The sequence below is a fragment of the Lates calcarifer genome, linkage group LG15 (assembly GCF_001640805.2).
Source record: "Lates calcarifer isolate ASB-BC8 linkage group LG15, TLL_Latcal_v3, whole genome shotgun sequence".
Classification (NCBI taxonomy): Eukaryota; Metazoa; Chordata; class Actinopteri; family Centropomidae; genus Lates; species Lates calcarifer.
In genome coordinates, this window is record NC_066847.1 from 29,198,993 (window position 1) to 29,221,221 (window position 22,229).

General features: G+C 38.5%; 1 protein-coding gene across 1 annotated transcript; it reads left to right on the forward strand.

Annotated features, from left to right (window-relative positions):
• Positions 1-270: 270 nt before the first annotated feature.
• Positions 271-10,100, forward strand: trhra (thyrotropin-releasing hormone receptor a). Its single transcript, XM_018683150.2, has 2 exons — positions 271-1,413; positions 6,577-10,100. The coding sequence occupies exons 1-2, from the start codon at positions 553-555 to the stop codon at positions 7,009-7,011; spliced, it is 1,296 nt and encodes a 431-aa protein (XP_018538666.1). The 5' UTR covers positions 271-552; the 3' UTR covers positions 7,012-10,100.
• Positions 10,101-22,229: the final 12,129 nt, after the last annotated feature.

Sequence of the window (22,229 nt, forward strand, 5' to 3'; positions counted from 1 at the left end):
ATGTAGAGTTTAGCTTTTAAATATTAGAGGAAAATATATAGTTTAATTTTGTGTCAGAAATAAAACCCAATTCACATCTCTTAAAAGTGACGTCTTCTACACCAACTCAGTGTGTAGTATGATGTATCTTCGCGGAAGTCCCTGACAAAAGAGGAGAAAAGTTTGTGGTTGCAGTGTGTCGCCCTGTGACTTCACTGTGAGCTGTGTGTGAGGCTCTCAGGAGCAGAGAGGCAGAGGCTCAGCAGGAAGCTCTCAGTCATGACTGTGTGAGCAATGAGACAGGAGCAGGGCTCGGAGCTGCCTGCAAACACATCCTATCTCTGCAAACTTCAACCAGCAACCGAGGCATCTTTTACTTTTTATTTTCATTTTTAATGTGGAATGTTTCGTTTGGTGGCTTTGCAATATCAGAAATTGGATTTCATGGAGAAGGAAAGGCAGTCTGACTGGATTATATCTGGATGAAATGAAGTTTTTGGAGGATTTATAGACGGGCTCCTGTTGGACTTTTGACGCCGGGGCCCTGCAATGATTTTTTGTGTTTTTCTTTGAATGCCTGGTGTAATTTTCGTAAAAGCGCACAAAGCCACAGCCTCTCTCTGTGTTATGGAAAACCTCACCATGGATAACATGACTGTGGAGAATGACACGTCGGTGCAGGACAATCAGACCTTGGGTGTTTGGACTGACCACACCGTTGAATATAAAGTGGTCAGTGTGTTTTTGGTGTCCCTCATCTGCGGGGTGGGGATCGTGGGGAATGTGATGGTCATCCTGGTGGTTCTGACCACCAAACATATGCGGACTCCCACTAACTGTTACTTGGTGAGCCTGGCCGCGGCTGACCTGATGGTGCTGACGGCCGCCGGGCTGCCCAACATCACCGACGCCCTGTACGGTCAGTGGGTGTACGGCTACGCGGGCTGCCTGGGCATAACCTATTTCCAATACCTGGGGATAAACGCGTCCTCCTGCTCCATCACCGCCTTCACCGTGGAGCGCTACATCGCCATCTGCCACCCCATCAAAGCCCAATTTCTGTGCACTTTATCCAGGGCGAAGAAAATCATCATGCTGGTGTGGGCGCTCACTTCTGTCTACTGCGTCATGTGGCTCTTTCTGTCAGACACGAAAAAGTTGGTGTATGACAACGTGGTGCTGCTCAGCTGCGCCTACAAAGTGTCCAGGAGTCACTACCTGCCCATCTACTTCACAGATTTCGCGGTGTTTTACGTGCTGCCTCTCATGCTGGCTACGGTTCTGTACGGACTGATCGCCAGGATACTTTTCCTCAACCCGCTGCCGTCGGACCCCAAAGACAGCACCAAGAAGTGGAGGAAAGAGGCGAGTCAGGGAGGGAGGATGATCGGCACCAGTTCCTCCAGCAGCACCACGGCTGCTTCCCGCAGACAGGTGGGCCACTGTTTGTTCATTATCAGCGTATAAATCAATCTGTTTGTGCGTAGGGGAAAATGGGTCCAGGTGTGCCACAGGTCAGTTGTAAAGTCTTGTTTTCCTCCAGTCATAAACAAGTTTGGGTGATGTCATTCAGCTCCACTGCTTATCTTTCAAATGAAATGAAAACCATCATTAATGCACTGTACAAACAAAAACTGACCCCCACACACTGAGTCATTTTTAATATAAATATTGATGTTACAAAACAGGTCAGACAGGTAAGACATTTACTGATATTAAATTGTGTTTTACTTTCTCACAGTTCTCACAAATCACAATGCTGGATGTTAAAAACTGTGATAATAATTTGAAAATCAACATTTTTTTTTCCCCATTTAAATTTCTCCTGGTCTTATTGAAACCCAGTACGTAGAAAACCATTACAGTGGAGACCCTCTGCTTTCCCACAAACTGAGGCGGTACTTTTGATGGCGAAAGGTGAAAGGTGAAAAAATACAGAAATAACTATAAAGCAGCGTTATTATGTTATTATGACTATGGACTAAGTAATTCACCAAGAAATGTAGAGTTTGGCATCCTACATGCACTGGTGATGGTTATGACAGTTTATAATCACATCAGAGTGGTCAAACTCCATGTCAGACCTCTTATGAACAAACATAAAAAAATAAAAAATAAAAATCAAATAATAGAAAGCCAATAGACCACTTATTTACGAAGGGTTGTACTGTGCTTAAAGGACAGTCAACACAAACCAATCCAGAGTGAAATATACAATCTATGATATTTAACCATGTTTTACAGCTGTGATCTCTGGGAGCCAAAACACAAGTAAGATGTCATTTTCTCTGGTGGACCTCTGCAACATGTCATCATTTTAAAGCTTCAGAGATAATCCTCATAAGAGGAGAAGCAATGAAGTGTGCTGGCAGTGATAAGGCGATAAAACATAGCTCAAAAAAACAGGTATGTTTTTTTTTCAGCTATTGAAAAGGGTCCATGGTCCCTAGGAGCCAAAACAAAACATGGTATAGACTGCTGGTTTATGCTGTAAGGACATGTGTAAGTATCATTTTTGACTCTGAACAGGTCCAGTACATCTAAGTGCTGCCAGCTGAAATATGGAGTTTAGTGAAGTGCAAATTCACTTTTCAAATTCACAATTTTTCAAAACCTGAAGCATAAATTTATAGTTCAGCTCACAGTCAAATCAACCAAAGTGACAAAGAAAACAGGGCCTTTCAGGGTCAAATTTTGTTCATACTGACGGATGTTATAGGAGGTCAGAGTTTAGCCATCCTTCATTTTACCTAAACTAAACAAGTCAATATTACACTGGCTCATCACACACCTATGGTAAACTTAAACTATCCTATGTTAAGACTATGTTTCATCCTTCTCTGACAAGGTTTTCCTTTTGTAGAAAGAAACAACTTAGAAACACAAAGAGTTCTTACTTTGTTAAAAACAACACAGAGTGCTGTGAAGACACAAGCAGACACTGTGCCAGACACACAGGTAGATAGGAGATGTTTGTTTATCAGATCAAGGGGAGAAGCCTTCATGGAATGACAGGGGGGTGTGGTACCCTGAGGGAGCTCCATGCTCTATTGGATAGTCTAATCAGCTAACCCCAACTCAAATAGGCTTTTGGCTTTTTCTCCATCAGGATGGCTTGTGTTTTATGTTTGACTAAGGCGCACCCACAAAAACATGAATATGCGTTTCTAGCGGTCTGCATTAATAGCTCATTGAGGACAAAAAGAATAATCCATACCATCTAGCGTGTACCTTACTGAATTACCTAAAGGTCAAGGAATAATGAGTAAGAGGGTATTTCACTCACTGATGACACTGGCAGTCCTCCTACCCAATCCAATTAGACCCACCTCACTGCAGCTGAGACTATGCAACATAAATATGGATACAGCTTAATTACACACAACTTTCACATCAGGATTACCACTTGGTAATTAGATTTACAAATCCAGGCTTTGTTAAGGTGCGCATACAGATTCTGCCTCATTGGAAATTAATCAGCAGCATCTGAATAAACAATGAATGGCCGACAGTGGGGTGGTTTTAAAGTTCCATCACAATGTTTTCTCAAGGAACAATCAGAAAACCTTTTCATAAATATTTTAACGTTGAAAAGTTGTAATGAAGACCTCTTTTGAAGCACACTTTAATTTGGATGGAGCACACACATAGATATCTATTTTCATCAGAGTATTCTATGGGTTAACTCAATTCCTTTGAGGGATTCTGTATTGATAATTGATATTAGTATGGGCCAGTTACATGAAACAACAGAGGACTGGACCGACCAATGTAAGCTATTTGCTGCTTTCTTCACATTCTGATTCTGTGGGAAATAATGACCATCCAGGCTGAGCCTGCTGCATTGACCCCAGTAATATTAAGTGTGTCCTTGGTGTCTCCACACAGTCTTTTTTTAATCTCATCTTTGTTTTTCCCAAAAGAAATTAAGATGGAAAAAGAAGGCAGCATTCCAGCTCTAGAATAAAGTCTCAATAAAGTCCCTTTATTGTGGCCATTTTATTTACAACATGAACTGACAAATCTCCTGACATGTTAGAGGCTGTCATCAGGGGATCACATCATATAATCAGCAATCAGACAGAAAACAATTACACCTGTAGAGACAAGAAGTAGGATGCATTCAAGAGCTCTCAACTCAGATGATATAGGTCAATCAAACCGAGATAAATGTCAAGAAACAAAAATATCAACATTAGACCATGTTCTACTACTTAGGTGATTTTTATACCAATTTTTCCATCCAGAACATCTGTCCTGAGACTGTTGTGCTTAAATAACCCGTTCAAAACCAACAAAGTAATAAGGGTGACTCATGGTGTGCTTTCACATTAAGTTTGGCCATAGACTACTCTGTGTTTCTAGTTCTAATTACATTTGTCCTTTTTTTGTCTTTTTTCTTTTGCTTACAAAGATTCTGGATATGTTGTTTTCATGGCTAAAAGACTTTCCTGAGCTAAATTCAGTGACATCTTGAAGGAAACCCACATTAGTTTGTTGGACTTGCAAAACTGTTTCTTTTGAAGTTATTCCTGAGGCTAACTAGAGATTGTAATCTCAGTGATGGTGTTTTTAACTTTAGTATAGTGTATATGACATGTCAGCATCAGATTCAGTTCAGTTCCATCTTTGGTGTCTTTCAAAAAGATGGCAGCTCAGACAAAATGTCCTTTGAAGAAAATAGTCTACAAACATGGAGAAGACACCAGAACACAGCTTACAATTTGTCCATTTCTGATTTGAAATAAACCTCTACATTGGTCTAACAGTGAGCAGCAGCAACTTCAGTGCTTTGTTTCTGTCTATACAGGAGGCATTCAGGCACAGTATTGAGCTGTAGTTCATCTGTATTTTGGAAATGCTCAGAACACAATACAGTCAGATGTAGTTACTAATGTAAAACACAGGAAAATAGATATGAAGCATAAAACTATGCTCTGGGCTGCTTTTTTATGTATAGAATGAATAAAATGCAAGCTGTTGTGTGCCCTATCTGTTCCGTCAGATGCACTTGAACCCCACCCCACCCCCAAACGGATAAGCGATATGGATGGATGAATGGATAGGTTTGGTAGGCCCGTGAAACCTAACTTGAGAACATCTGTTGATCTTGAATGCATCTCTCTGTGATGATAGAGAGGTAGCTGTTTTTTTTTTTTTTTCCTGCTTCTATGACTTGTACTTCAAAAGGAGAACTCACTGACTCTCACTCACTGAAGACCTCTCATCAAAATGTGAAAATGAATTCAGTTTTTATTACCAATATTATTTCTGTTTCCCAGATGATTTTGGCATAAACAAATCTAAAGAACTTTTTCTAACTTAATATTCAGTGCAGGAAGGTTTTCCTCTTCTGAATTTGGTACTATGGTATTTAGACCTACAAAAAATCCACTCACACCATCAGTATTTGAGGAGCAGTGTGGCTGCATCCTATTAATTTGATAATACATAGTCTAGTTTACTCAAGTCAAGTGTTCTAGTGAGGATTCAGCTGTGTTCACATATGGTATGACATTTGGTTAAAAAACAAACAAATGATTTCCCTGGTCAGGTGGAGAGAAGCTCAGTGAAAATTACTTTTTGTTGGTGGCCAGAACGATCCCTTGTGCATTTACCACAGATTTTACTAATTCTCAGTCCTAGATGATTTTGTGACAGCCACTGCAGGTATCAAGCTGTTTTTTATACTACAGAAGAGCAACAGGTATATCTGTTTACAGTGCAGCCAAAGAAACTCGGGTTGTTTTTAACAAAGAAATCAGTCAATCTGCCTTTTTCCATCATGCCATGACCAACTGTGATCTGATTTCATGCTGCACATAGTGCATGTATTGTAGTTTTCCACACAACAGTATGGGACACAGTGAAAGGTGGTGGTTACACGCCTATGAAATTGGAGGTGTGGAACCTGTCAAATGTTTTTCGTCTAACAGCTGCAACTCCCTTCAGTATCTAAAACTCAAAAAAGGCCTAAATGACTGTCTTGCTTTGTATAGATACAATTTTGATGAATGATCATAGTCACCTCTAACCTCAGTGAAAAATATATTGTGTTATCTGTGACTGCTTCACAATAAAAGCTTAGCCTTGTTTCACCAGTTGAGTGCTTTTAACATGAAGCAGCAGAAGTAGAAATGTTCTGTTCAGTAAACAGTGAAATTGATATTAGTAAGATAGCAAACAATAATTCTATATTACACATATGCATAACTCTCTGTAAATGCCTTGTGTGGAAATGGATTTTAATCCCACCAGGGAATGGTGGATATAACTATAAGGATAGGATTTTTTTTATGGAAGACATTTTGATGTGTTGCAGTAGGGAAACCACAGGTGTAAATAAAAGAATGATGATGGCTAAATTCCATTTAGCTGCTTCAGTGTCAGATTCTGGTATTGTTCATCCTTGTGTCACACTGTCCTGACTTACTGTTAAATAATATCTGCTGTGAAAAAAGCCTGTGGACGATGTATGTTGTGTTGTGGCTCATATATACTCCATTTGCATTAGAAACATAATATTTAATTAACTATCCAGTTTCTGTGATATGATTTTGTTGTAGCATTTTTTTTTAAACTTTTAAACTTTATCAGGTGACCAAGATGCTGGCTGTGGTGGTGATCCTTTTCGCCTTACTGTGGATGCCCTACCGGACCTTAGTGGTGGTCAACTCCTTCCTGGACAAGCCCTACCTGGACATCTGGTTCCTGCTCTTCTGCCGTCTCTGCATCTATTTAAACAGTGCCGTTAACCCGGTCATCTACAATGCCATGTCCCAGAAATTCCGCGCTGCTTTTAAGAAGCTGTGTCACTGTGGCCCTCAGCGCATAGAGAAACCGGCTTCTTACAGTGTGGCGCTCACCTACAGCGTCATCAAGGAGACGTCCAATGGGGAAAGTCCCGACCACTTCACTACAGAAATGGATGAGCTAAACACACCAACAGATCAGTACCTGCCTACCAACATCCTGCCCACCACCAAGAGGATGCCGTATGAGGAGCCTTCCCTGTCCGATGTCAAGGCCTGAGGATAAAGAGGATGACATCGCCTGACATTTGCAGTATGGATTCAGTCAGCCATTGGACATTTTAGAGACATTTTCATGAAAAATACACAGACACTCCCAGTTAAATTTCTCTAAGGTGTTTTCTCTCAGAAAGGTTAATTTTATTTGATGAGTCCATTTGCCAGAAGCCAAATAGGATGGAGCAAGATAGTGTCAATATAGGCTTTTTAATATTTTGTACAAAATAACTGAAAGGCGTTATCATGAGCTGTCCCAAATACATTATGTCTGAAGAGAGAGAGAAAAAACAATCCTGCCATAATATACAGGAAAACAGGAAAGGTTAGTTATTAATCTACGGTATGATGCCCCTAACCCTTATGATATAACGCAGAGACACTTTGTATAGATATTAACCTAAACTGTTATAGGAAAAACGTGCATGTGAGCAGTTTGTCATCAGGTTTATCCTACAGTTGCATGATTGGTTTGATTGAGTTAGACTGCCTTCCCATCTTCACTTCCTCTTAACTTTAAACAGAACCAGACTCTGTCAAACCAGTAGATAATTTAAAGGCTTGACGACGTCAGTACTTAACACAGTGTAAGTTAAGTTCCTACTTCACTATATTTTGTTGAGTTTACAATTTGCCTAAACTTAAAATTCCATGATAGGAAGAAACAGGAAAAATCATAGAGTAAACATAGTGCAGGTGTTTTCTCTGAGCGCCTCAGAGGGTACTGTGCTGTCTAATGGGGTTAAATGTAGCCAAAGTATTTTCACACCACAGATGTGTCACTACCTCTTTTATTCTCAACAATTTCCTCATAGACATATTTAGCTCACTCAACTAACCTTGCTACCTGTTTTGAAAAGGCACTATCCAGTTTCTAAAGGACTATGACTATTGATGGGCAGTAACACATTACTTTGTAACGTTACACAGTAACACATTACTTTGTAATGTTTAGTAATGTTTCAAAGTAACACATTGTTATGCATTACAGTAGCTTGATTCATTTCAGTGACGAGTAATAGGAATTACATTTGTTACTAATACCAGTAATGCTCTGTTACATTTTTGACAATTTGGTGGATTGTCCATCTTACCGGTAGTTTGATGGAAGGTTGATATCACTTTGGACACTGTGCATTAGGTGGACAGATGGGTCCAGTACGTGCTAGCTTGGTTGGGGGGGCTGGAGGTCGGGGGAGGCAGTTAGCGGTTAAAAAGAAAATGTAACTCCCAGTAACTCTACAGTTAGCTATACATATTGTGTCTTATTAGCTGTTTTGCTAACATTATCTACTGGGTAAGGCTACATTCAGGAACCCACTCATTTTGCTCAGAGTTGGAGAGTGTTTGAACAATGCAGCTCCACTGTGAAGATGGTAGCCATGGGGGCTAACGTTAAGCTAGCTGTTGATGGTGAGTAAATACCTACTTGTGAGTAAATATCTGTTCATGAAACCATAATGTCTTATTTTCTTTTTCTACACGTGTTAAATACATAAAATGTAACGTGATTGTGTAATGTAAGAAATCACATTTCTGTTGAGTAATTAGTAAAGTAACTTAATTACTTTTTAAATGAGTGGTATGTATTGTGTAAATGATTCAATTTTTCAAGGATCTTACCCCACACTGCATATGACAGGTTAGAAATACCTTTGTTCTGTTTTGGGATTGTGTGTGTTGTCAAGCAATATCATTTATTGCCAGTATATCAAAGTGTCTATTTTTTTTAATCAAGGACATTTTCTATTGTGATCAGTATTTATATTGTTTATATCACCTAGCCCAATATCACTGTTCCAATTCAGCTGTACCCATGTTTTACAGATTACTTGTAGCAATTTTCCTGTTTGTACATGTACCTCCCCACCAGAAGCCATGTAATCCAAATGAATCCAAATGCACAACACCATGACATTTTAATCTTGCTACTAGAGGGAAAGCATGGACATGGAATTACATGACCTTTTAAAAAGGTCCAAGCAAAGAAAGGGACCGATATTACAGACAGTCACTTGAACCTGCTGTGTTAATTTCAAAATCACCCGAACTCTAATGATTTCTGCAGGGACTTAAGTCTTAACAGTGACAGACACAGCAAAGCCTCATGTTGCTTCGGTCACTGTGAGGACAACCACTGTGTGAAACCTGTGAAGGTCAGTGGCCAGTGGTAGATAATGATGAGGGAGAAATGTGTAGCTCCAATGTGCAGACAGAGAGGCTGTTCGTCAAAGGGTCAGATGACTGTTGTGGCAGTAATGTGCTGATATTGGCTGAGACTGCAGAGTGCAGCACTTTTCTGTGATTTATCTGCTCAGCAAAACCCACAGAGCAATGATGGAATGTGTAAATAGATCGCGATAAAGTGCCATACTTGAGCTGGTGCAATTCAGTATGTATATAGCTCACCCTGCTATTAAAAGAAGAATTTTCTGCTGTTTCTTTTGCTTCGTATATGTGTAAATTGAAGAGCACTCAGAGGGAATGAATGCTGAGTGAACTCAACGAAAGGGACCTGTTTCATACCGAACAGCAAGCTTTTTTGTCTATATTGTAAAGTTGCCTGAAATTGATTGTGCAGTGCAATGTGAAATTAATTCAATATTGTGTTTTTAAATGTGTGCCAGCGAGTGCATTTTTAATAGCTTTTTTTGATTCACTGTTCCATCAGTGTGTTTTCTGTCTTGTCAAATCAGTCAGTGGAAGCTAATAATCTCCAAAGTGAAACAGCTGAGAAAATATAGTTGTTAGATGATATAGTTTGCATCTTAAAGTACCTCTAATTTGTGCACTTTTTATTAATTACTCCCTTTGTTCTCACTTGAAACATTTAATTTTTGGGAAACTACCAAGCAGTTATGAAGGAGATGTTTTTTTTTTTTGCCCTGCACAGTGTGCAGTCTCCAGCATGAACACAAGCTTTTGTGATGTGAACACAAAGATGACAAAACCTGATACCCGATGTATTTCCATCTGAGGCGATGCTTTGTGTACATTTCTGTTTTGAGGTAGCTTTTTTCTGCTCTTGCTGTTTGATGGATTGTTTTGTATTTTGTATTGTTCTTTGTCTATAATAAACACCCAATAATTGCAGTACCCTTGTGGATGGTGCATTATTACTTCATCTTAATGTCTCATACAGTGTTCCCAGTGTTCTTTTGTTCCCATCTCTCAGCACCTCCACTACTACAGCTGTTGAACAAACCACGTCATCCAAGACACTGCCATGAAACAGGCACAGATAGCTTCTATATGAGCAATGACCACACCGAGGACATCAATCAGGCGAATCGATAGCTTCGTTTTGAAGTAACTCAGTGTGTGGTGGCTTGCTGTACTGTACTCTCTGCACAACTGTACTCTCTGCACAAACAATATGACACCCCAATGCAATTTATGTTCAGCTATTGTCACTAATGTTGTTCTTAATATGACTGACTCATCAAACCTCCTTCCATTTGGTGATAATGCTAACACTTGTGTATATATTATAGCAATTACCCATGCAATGTTATGGAGCTGGAAAGAGTTTAATGTGCTGGGAGAGAATGTCCATGGAACACACAGGCGTTAAGTGGCAACTGTTGTAACATTTCATCAACTGTGTGAACTCCAGCCATAAATTTTAATGCTACACATTGCATTTTCAGGGTAGAGCCTGTATATGCAGTTTTTTCCACGTATTCTGTTGATATAAAAGTGGAATTTCTTCCGTAGACAGACTACATTATATATGCATTAAATGTCTGTAGGGATAAACATGTTATACATGTGGATGACTTGGCTTCTTAGTTTGTGTGTACAAAGGCTGTTCTTCCAGATGAAATAGCATAAGATTTATTTTGCAAGACACCAGTGAAGATAATGCTAATCACACGTGCATGGACACTAAAATTCCAAGATCACACTAAACACTGGAACAAAAAGAATCAGGTGCAACAAGAATTTCTTGCCACATTAGTGGCTTGGCCCTAGAGGTGGCAATGACTGTCCATCCATCCACCACTTTAGTCCACCCCCAAATTTCTCAGCAACAATGGATTACATAGATGAAATTTTGTACATACATTCATGACCCCTGAGGATAAATCCCTCTGACTTTTCATCTTACACCATCATGAGGTTGACATTCATGGTATTTAGCGAAATGTCTTGTCAAGTATAGGATGGACTTAAATGAATTTCATCTAACCCAAGCTAATCTTTGTGTTTCATGTCATGGTAGGACTTAGCATACTAAAATGCTAAACTAAATGCTTAACATAAGCATGTCAGAACTGTCACCAAGAGCATGTTGGCATGCTGATTTCAGTACTGAATTCAAAGCATTGCTGTACAGCTTCACAGAGCTGTTAACATGGCTTTAGAGTCTTAGACTTGTTTCTCTCACCTAGTTTCACATTTCTGTGGTGTATTCCATGACATTGACCCATGTGAGCACAGAGCAGTCTTCCATGCACAACATACTGATGCCAAAGATTTATTTTAATTTGTGAACTTGTGACCTTTGAACATCACCTTTGGGTCAGGAGCATTATACCAACTTAATCAAATATGTGCACTCTTCACCCACTCACGCTGTCCCTATCAACTGGCATAGAAATTGACAGAGGCCAAGCTCAATACCAAAAAGGTCAGAACTGAGCTATAACATTTCCAATTCTCATTTTTGTTTCCATATCAAATTTCAAAGGTGATTAAAATCTACACTTTGCTGCTGACTTAAGACAAAGATACATCAGACAAGGTTTGTATTGCACTTCGTATTGAGAAATGATTGATCCATCAGAGAAACTGAGAAGCTTAGCAAGACTTTCTAGTTGGACTTTCTAGTTCATTATGTGCCAAATGGACACTCTTTATTGTGTGTTTTAATTCAAGGCTGCTGAAATGCAGGATTTGATTGTAGTTCACAAAATGGGATGTCAAGCCATGCACCAGTTACACAATTGTCTTTAATCATTAAACCATGTGTATCCACCCAAGAGATGTGGACAAATCTATCAAATTATCCTATGAAAGGCAGTGGTAAGATTTACTGGCCAGGAAAAGCCACACTGATTTGGAAAAGAGTTGAGAGAGATCCAAATGTGTGAAAATGAGTCACTTTGTGAGGCTGGAGTGGCCAAGAGAAAGAGACATCAGAATAAAAGCCTCAGCAGTGGGCAGCTGCACCAATGAAATGGCCCTGGCTCTATGAACCTTGTTTATTTCCCTGGCTCTACCTTGCAGCCGTATCTCATTTGCAGTGCTGTACATTTTTATGTTCATTTTGACGATGAGGAACAAGAAGGGAAATTATGCTTTGCCATCAACAGAAAGCCAACAAAATTTGCATGAGCAAAGAACACTGCTGTGATGATGAACATTTTCTTCTCTGAAATACAGGATACCAGCCACTGGCTCCAACAGTGAATCATGGCTTTTATTCCTTTTCTACAGTTCATTTACATGCTTGTCAATTTACTCAGCCATTCTCCATATAATTAGTATTGGACTGACAAGATATTATACCAGTTGACTGCGTTTTCACTCTGCAAATCTATGTTTTACCATTTCTGTGATGGAGGGAGCAATAAAGTTGAAAAAAACGCAGCCTTTATCTTAAATTGTAGAGTGAATCTAACAAAGTTCAAGCTTGTTTTTTTTTTCTTAAATCTTGCTTTATGTCAACCAAGTCAAATTATACTGTGCATTTATATGAGGAGAGCTAAGAATCTGATATTTCCCTCAACCTCAGTCTGTCAATATTTAATACTTTTATACCCCAGGGACATTTATCAACACAATCCAAGCCAATTAAAGTGGAAATGTTGCATTGAAATTGTTTTAATATAGTTGTTCCGACTGAAAAGCTCTGCAGGAAACACTCAACACACTTCAACAAGAACCCCTTGTAGAGAAAAAGCATTCACACTTGACTTCACCAAGTCTTGCACCAGCACACAATCATTACTTTAGGATGAGCTATTGAGCCCCAGAAAGGAGGTGCAAAAACAAAAGAAACAGCCAAAGTGCGATTGGTCAGGTTTTTAACATGTTTCCTTTAACATGTCTCAGCTTTCATCCTTTACTCTGTAGCTTTTGCTTCATTGTTGGTAATCTACTGAACTTAGAATTATTTGGTTCAGTCACAAAGAACCAGCCTTTTTTTGTTCTTATTGTTTTTCTGAGCAGTCTCAGCTCAATAAGACAAGTACAGCAGTTACAACGTTGACAATGCAGGGATGAAATATGCCAGTCAATCTTCAGCTCACTGTTTTGTAACATTTTGTAACAACAAAACATTTGTTAACACAACAACATTTGTAACAACAACATTTTGTACAACGTTTGCTACTGTTAGTAATTAGTGCACAGTTGAAAGAGAAAACCAGAACCTCTGGATCCTAAGAAAACCATATTCTTATTGGTAATAATGTAAATTAGTAAAAACCAACCTCTGGAACGTGATCTCACTCATGTCATCTGATTCACTTCATATGTCTGGATAAGCATGATAAATCCTTAAGAAACTATCTTATGTTATTTTTATTTAACAGTTTTTAAAATCCTTTCTGAGAAGTCCACATCCCTTATGCCTTAAATGTCACCAGCCTGACAGTTCAGATATGGCTGTAAAAACAGCAGGATGGAGCTGAACGGTGTATGTGTAGAACATAGTTAGTACAGTATAATATATATATTTTACAATAATATTACTTTTTCTCAGATATCAACGTCCATGCATTTATATATGCACATAACAATTTGCTGCTTCATGCTTTTCATTTGCAGACTGGATACTGATGCTCCTCAGCATTTGAAGAAAACAATTGAGCAGGGCCAAATAAATGTTAGAAGCAGTGATATACGACCTAACTAAAAGATAACAATGATTTATATTACATTGTACATGTATTCAGAGCATAGAGCAAGAGGTTAAAAGACAGTGGTTAGATCTACAACCCCTGTAATGTACACAGCAGCCAATCACAGGGAGGTCAAGGAGGTCAAGGCTGTGGTCCAACACAGTTAGAGTTGTCTGCCAAACCAATAAGTGCACCAATGTCAGCTACCATTTACCTGCTGATTGGCTGAAAGGGACAGACCTCATGGGATTATGAACCGACCCTTTCTCCAATACCCTGTTTGTGGAGACTATTGATCATTTAGGACTTTACAGGCTGCCCTGTTTTAGACTACAATCGCAAAACTAAAATTAAAAAAATATATATAATTGAGCCTGTTTAAGGTGGTGAACATGTTTGATTCCCAGAATAGACATGACCATGACTGGAATAAATATCTAGTGGTGTATAAATATATTTCTTGAGACATGGTTACTTCAAAGTAATCACTGTCAAACACCACCTCCAAGCATCAATGTATTGAACACACAGTACCGTGGCAGCTGGCCAAACAACAAATGTCAAGTAGCTATAGCGCAAAGATTTACTTTTGTGATAAGATACTAAATGAAATACCTGCTTGACACAGTGTATTCAGTATTGAATGGAATCTCAGCTCAAGGTCTCAAGTGGTCTCACACAGCTAGAACTGCAAAATGACCCCCAACAAATAAACAAAAGATAACAAAACTAGTGTCGAAATTAACTATGAAAAAATACCTGCCAGATCACCTCAGTTTAGGCTGAGCTTTGGTAACACCTGGGAGTGAGTCAGCACATGGCAAATTAAGCTCTGAGTCCTTGGTAATTGTTGTTATGGCTGTCATGTCAGCTTGCGCAAATAAGGCTAGTATATTGGCTGTGAATCTAATAGAGAGAGATTGTGTAGAGGTCTGACCAAGGCAATGTTCATCTAACTCTTATTGGTCGACTAAATGAAAGAGGCTCTCCTCTGCTCACCTGCTCCTTTTTTCCCATCAGCTCAGTGCTATGAGGCGTGTGTGCATGAAATGTGTGAAGCCTGCACTTGTGAAGGTGAGCCTTCAAGTGGTCAGTGCTCAGCTGCTGGTAGCTCTATTCAGGTGTCAGCAATGAAGCAAAGAAACAACTATTATTCATCATTGTAAGGTTTAAATGAAGAGTGCATGGTGTTTTGAACTGGCTTCATCACATGAATAATTATAGGACAGTCAAATTGTTCATAATGATAGATGTTTTTAATGTATATTTAATTTTGTACAAAGCCCCTAAATAAAAGAACTAGATAAATAAGAACACATAATAAAATAAAGTCATGATAGAGCGATAAAAGAAATACAACTCCTTTTTTTTAACTGATGATTTTCACAATAGAGAGAACAAGAGAACATCTGGGATGAGTAAAGGCTGAAAAACACACCTCTGTCTACGTTAAGACTACCCTCCATTCAATAGAAAGAAAAAATAGATACCTTTTTTCTGGTCCACCTTAACCACTAATAATCAAAAACAGATTCTGTGGAAGGTTTATTTCAGTATGCAAAGCTTATGTTGTTCTTTTGTTTGAACACAACTATGTATACTAATTATAAAAGAAAAGCAGAGAATGGACAAGAGAGCAAGGTTTGGCAGAGATTTGATTGGGAGTGGATATTTGGCTCGATCTTGAAATGCCTGTGGGTCATCCGTCATTAGTTGTTCTGCTCTTGAACACAGGAAATTGCTGTGGAGAGGAAATCAATTAAACTTCAGAATAATTGGAATGTTCATAGATAAATTAGCCTGGACGTACTCCTCATTGTTTTGCATAAAGTAGTCACCAAGCTATGTGATCCATCAAAAGTTTTTAGCCAAATTCAGAATTACTGTCCTCATGGATATAGGCTCAGGGATATAATTAAAAAAGTTCAATAAATGGTCATTTATATTGTTAAAAGATTAGTGGGAAGTCGGATGTTCTGGCTGGAAGGGGCAGTTAGCTCTTGTTGCTCAGCAACATTTCCTCCGTTTGTCAAAAGGAGAAAGGCAGGGCCAAGGTCAGCAGGGCACCATGCTGCTCACCCCATCAGCAATATGACGAGAATGTGAGCTGGAAATGAAATGCACTGCACCGTACACACACACACCTGACACTGCTCCCATCAAGTCAATAGGATATTATATGTACACAGCTCTCCTCTGTTAGAGCTGTTTTGTTTTTTGCACCTCTTATCTACATTTCATTTGAAAGAGATAGATACTTATTCCGCTGCAAATACAGCATATGAATTATCTGATAATGTTTCAATGATGTTTTTATGCTCATGTAATTATATTACTATCTCATTTATAATCATGCCTGCACTATTGTTGAGTGACGTTGATAGTGATTGTTTGTATGAAAAATTCTTATGACTAATTAACAGTTTCCTTGGTTTAGTACTTGAAAATTTTCAATCCTAATCAATGACGCTGTCACCACAGAGTTAATACAACTGCCAGCAACAACCTAAAGCAAATACCCACAAATCATTATGTTCATAAGGAAAAGGTCTGTGGTGTTTGAACTGTACAACCAAAGAGCATCCTTGCAGATTGGAGCTAAATGACCTGAAGCTCAATACACATCCATGTGACACTTTTCACATGTGGGGAACAGAATCTGGAGTACCAGCTGAGGAAACACACAGGTTCTCACTGTCCTGAAGTACTTCCTGTGAGAGAAAGTAAAGCACAGCCCAACTGACACAGATTCAGGAGTCTGTTCTTGCAGTTTTACTTAACTTACTGCCTTGATTAATGTTTAACACTGAATTATTTCAGTAGCAGGCAATTACCCTGTTGACAGAGGAGGACAGTTCACTTATTTTACTATTAACTGCTCTAGATAAAATTGCTACATGCATAAACTGTAAATTGCAATGTCTGACCTGCCTTAAAGAACAACTAACTCTGGGAGTTTTGAATTGGGCCTTATTTTCCCATGTCTTTGGGTGTACATGGGAACGCTGGAGGTGATGGAAGACGACTGCCTCAGTTGGTTAGTCAGTTTTTTGTCATTGTGATATATTATGGTAGCTCCTCTGTTCTGTTTGGCAAAATTACTGTTTTTGCTCTCAGGGGACATATTGGAGATTTTAGGCACAATGGAGTGCGACTCTTAAGTCTGTCAATTATGCCACTTAGGTCCAGAATTACATTTTTTGAGATGGTCTTTGTGTTTAGTGCAAACATTAACAAATGTTATCAGCTAATATGTAAAACTGAGATGGTGAATATAGTGCCTCATTATACATTACACAGTAACATGCTTCATTATGATAATTTTAGCATGCTGCCTTAACAATTTCACTAAATGTTGGCAGAATGGGAAGAACAAGAAACATTATTCTAGTTTGAGAGTGTTTATATCTCAAGAGGGTTAGCCCTAGTGCTAACCCCAGACTGGGTAAACAGCCTAAACAAGTTACTTTTGTTGTGTCATGTATTTGTATAAGTTTGTCCACAGACAAACAGTGTATAGATCCTGTAAAATGAGCTGTACATCTGTAGCCATCCTGCCAACAGTTTTTTGACATGCCTTCAGTTATCTCCACCAAGCTTGAGATATTATCTCAGAATTACAAATCAGAGGGTGACATAAATGGGTTTTCCCCCTAGGATACTCGTAATTTACGGTTTACACGATCCCGAACATGAATGAAGCATTAGTATTTAGCCCAAAGCACTACTGTGCCAAAAGTACCTTTGGTTCTTCTTAGATGAGCAGAAAATCATGAAATGAAATTCACTGTACTTGAACAGAATACATCCAGTAACATGTCTTTCTCATCACAGAAGCATTACTTGAAGAAGTGGAAGGAGAGGGTGGTGTGGCATAGAATCAGCTCTTTTGGCTTAGGATTCTCCTTTATTAAAAACTCTTGTCTTCTTGTCCTATCTTTACTAAGGTTTTAAATTAATTATGTTTGAAAAGTACATGGGGTAACCAAAGGGAAATGATACAATTTGTAAGTGATAATTCTGTAAAATCAACATGAAGTTTCATCTGTCATTCTGTTGTATTTTAAAAGATAGAAAGTGGGTCCTAAAATACTGCAGAGAAAGTTATCAGTTTGAAGTTTTATTATGAGGGGGGAAATGGAGATATGATGTACTGTCATTAATGGAATGTCTCTTGAAATGTAAAAGTTTTACAGCTAGATATTAGTGTTGGGAGGCAACTTTGTAATCGCCATACTCTTTACAGTGATGGAGAGACTGAATTATTAGTAATTTGACATTTTTTTTGCTACTGATTTAAACATATCTCTAAAGTTGGCACAAGAAAATGAATAAATGAAAGCACAAAGTATCTAGCTTATTACTGGTGCCACTGTGGCAGTCCAGGTTATAGTGGAGAAACGTTAATATTTAGAGACATATGTGATCTGTATTTCAGAGCTAATTTTACAAACTTGTGAAACACTGTTGCATAAATGACACTCCTGCAATAACCTTCTCTGCAAAGCCTACCTTATGGGTGACTAGCTCATCTGCCACAAATTGTTTCCATTTGCCTCCTCCACTCTGGTCTTATCGACCGCTGACATGTTTCGAAAAGGCCGCAGTCCTGTGAGAGATTTCCTGGGGTGCCTGAGAAACAAGCTGTGATTACATGGGTTCTTTAATACCACGGTCTCTCTTTCTGTTCACAGTGTGATTGGCTGAGGTGATGGAAACATTAGCCTGCATGGTCTTATTTTCAGGATTTTTCATGCCTGACTTGGTGCCATTGTGGCTTGTAGCTTTTATCTTAGGAGTTTTGCAGAAGCCTCTGTATTGACAGTTAGACAAGCTTGATGTGCCTCTCTTCATTTTCAACTACATTTTCAGCTACGCAACTATTTCAAATCAAACTACAACTGCCATTTATATTACTAATAATAACAGGTATAGCCCATAAACCAACAACATAGCCACTAGCTGTAAGTTGGCTAATACTGGAGGGACCAAGTGCATGTGTGGAAGTTTGCCTGTGTGTGTGTGTGTTCAGCTCAGCCTGACTGAACTCAGAACTCTCCAGAAACTCCAGTTGTTTCTATAATTGGTCCAGTCTCTTTCCTCTCTTTCCTTTTCTCCTCTCATCTTTGTGGGTGTATAAAGCAGATTAATACAGTCACTGGAAATGCAGTTTTTTTGTTTACTCACATAGATGTGTTGTCTTGTCAATGTGTGAGCCCTCCATCCTACCCCCCTACTCACCACACTTCCTGACAGGCAAAATCAGTAGTCATTCTGATCCATCAACATTTATCTCCAGAGTCTCATTTTCTATCCAAACAATTTATAAAATATATTTTCAGTTTTGCAAAATATACAAATGTTTGTGATCTTTCAAACTGGAGTATTAAATCACTTTTACATGTTTATATTGTCATCAAAACCCTGACATATATACATGTATACATATATGACTACAACTACACCAACCATTATCAGAAGTTTTTTTAGGAACAAAAGAAAACATGTACTATCAGGACTCTCTTCCAGCCTGCAGGTTGGTTATTTCTTCATCAAAATGACAAAACAAAAAGGTCAAGAAAGGGAGTCAGGCTCAGGTCTGAAGACGCTGATTCCCCTCCATCACAGACTAAACCTGACAGATTTCCGCAGGATTTCTTCCAATCATACAGTGAATTGACAGATAATTGCATGAATGTGTGGGAGTCAGGTGGGTGACATCTCATCCACAGTAAAGCAGATAGTATTGACAAACTAATTTGTCCGGCTCACTTGAAATCAAACCATTGACTGTACCTCAAGGACCTGCTGTACAGCTCACAGAGGCTTGCACTGATACTGCTCCAGCAGTATTCGTCATTTTCACTGTGAAGTATGATTACATAAGCCTGACCTAATTGTGTTATCATCAGCTGTTCTCTGTATAGTTCACCTGCAGAGATATAAAGCAGCACATAGATAAAAGTAAATGTAAAGAAAACATAGTCTGAGTTCTGACTAAGACCAAACTTATTAAACACAAACATTAGATTTAGTTTGACCTTCACTGTAGGGGAAATTTCAGGACAGATATGACTTTGTAAAACTTTCAACATGACCTTTGACTGAAAATATGTGAATAATTTATTGCATAGTCCATTCAGAAAATGGCTTTTTGCCTTGACTAAGATCGATTACCTTATAAAATGCAAGAGTTGGCACATGATGGAGAGGGATTCTCTGCACCCTGTTTTCTTATGCTGCAGTGAAAATGGAGATTAAAGTAATATGAAAGAATGATAATAATAAATAATAATAAATTGAAATGGTGGTTGATTTGTGAGCATTGTTACTGATAATCCACCTCAGTCAGCCAACAGCTACTGTAATTGCCATGGATTGCAATTACAGCTGAGTGGAGAACTGGCCTGTCTAACTGGCTTTGCTCATAAATCACAGAAGTAAAGTCTGAGTAATTGCATAAACTATTATATAGTATGTACTGTGTAATCTCTGCCCAACAACGTCAACATTATGAGTTTGGCTTTTCCAACGCACATCAAGTAATAACTATTTAAGTTCTGAAGTACTGTCTGCTGGATGTGTAAATATGAAAGGTCATACTGTATCATGTCAAATGTGTGTATTTAGTGTATGAAGTTCTGTCCCCCTGTAGTAAAAAAAAACCACACAGATTAGAGTAGCTTTAAACTTCTTCATGAGTTATGAGGTGAAGAGTCCAGTCATCAGGGTTGAATCTTCCTTTGGAAGCAAAGGTGTGTTTTAAGTTGAAATTCATCACTTCCTGTCAGTAAACACACCCAGACTTTCATTTGAGAAAACAGGCTTTGAAATTATATCTCAGTTAGAGTGGGAGTTTTTTTGAGGATTTAACCATGAAATCTTACCAGGTGTGGCCTTATCAGTAGCAAGGTCTTTCTGATCCTTTTGTAAAGAGCAGACATAACATCTAACACAGCTAGATCTATTGTAAGCAGGCTCACGAAAGATGCCTTACTGATAATTTGCTTAATAATGTCATAACATGTTATGCAACATTCTTCTTGACATTAAAATAATTGCAGCCAGTTCTTTGAATGGTATTTATGTATTCAGGATGGGCCGAACACAGAATCATGTTCTGCAATGGCTTGTTAAAATGACTCAATATGGCCCTGCCATTTCATTTTGTGTAAATGACCTTTTTTTTTTTCCAATTACATCAAAATAATAATTATCTAAGGAGGAGCCTGAGGAAAGGTCATATGAGTGTGAGGCTGTGGACTTAATTTTCCTAATCAAGATGCTTTTTTGTGAGTTGGCGCATGCAACTTTTCTGTTTTCTTTTTCATCATTATCATTTTGCTAATTCAAAAGGCAATTTATTTAATGATACTCATCACCAAGGCAACGCCCTGGGACAACAGTTAGTTCACCACCACCGAGTATGTTTTTGTGAAAAACAGGCAGGCACGAGTTCCCCAACTCAGTGGTGACCCAACCAAGACTAGATTAAGAAACAGCACTGCCTAATTCATCAATAGTTAATGAACATTGAATTAAGTGTTTTACTAATTAGAATTGAAACAGGAAGCAATATCTTCAACTCTATATGATACCAACTACAAAGACTTTAAAAGCTCAGGCTGGAGGTGGGCAGAGATGTGCTCGGCATTATTTGAGGTCACTGGACAAGTAAGAAAGATGTGGTGAGATTTGTGGGTGGGTGTGACAAAGCCAACAGGAGAGTGAGGAAGATATCAATCAATCAATCTGAAGCTCTTATCATTCAAAATAGTGAAATCCCCTTAATGGGTGTGCAAGGTCTTTAATTGTACAGTACATTTTCTGATCTGCATAAGCAGTTCAACTACACTTTAGAGCTTATTAAAGTTTATTTGTTTTTGAAATATGTATTTGATCACACTGCTGTGTGTCTATTAGTCTGTTCACCCTTTGCCCTTTTCTCTTAAAACAATGAAAAGTCTGTAAAGGTTGACAATGCTGCCATACTGTTAAAAGCTGTTGAACAGGTATAATGTGGGAGTGTCATTAGTTACGCAGATATCTGATCATAAAGCAAAGTGATGGACAAATTTGGCCTGATGAGGGCAGTAGAAAAAAAATTAAAGTAGCACCAATTGTGAGTACAGTTAATTTTTTTTCAATTCTAGTATTTGTTGAGACATTTCAATAAATGTCAAGGATCATAAGAGTTGTTAAAAACACTGTGTGTGAACCATGCATATCTGTACAAAACTTTGTAGCAATACATCAAAAGGATGTTGTGATATTTTATTGCATAAGTGAAAACTTTGACTACAATGCTTTGAGATTAGAGTGCTAGAGAAAAAGTCAGTAAGATTTAACCTATGACTACAAATCAACCTCA

Excerpts from the sequence above, each read along its gene's own strand:
- trhra (XM_018683150.2), top strand. The coding sequence starts at position 553 with ATGCCTGGTGTAATTTTCGTAAAAGCGCACAAAGCCACAGCCTCTCTC. Across the intron at positions 1,414-6,576 it reads CGGCTGCTTCCCGCAGACAG|GTGACCAAGATGCTGGCTGT; the intron begins GTGGGCCACTGT and ends AAACTTTATCAG.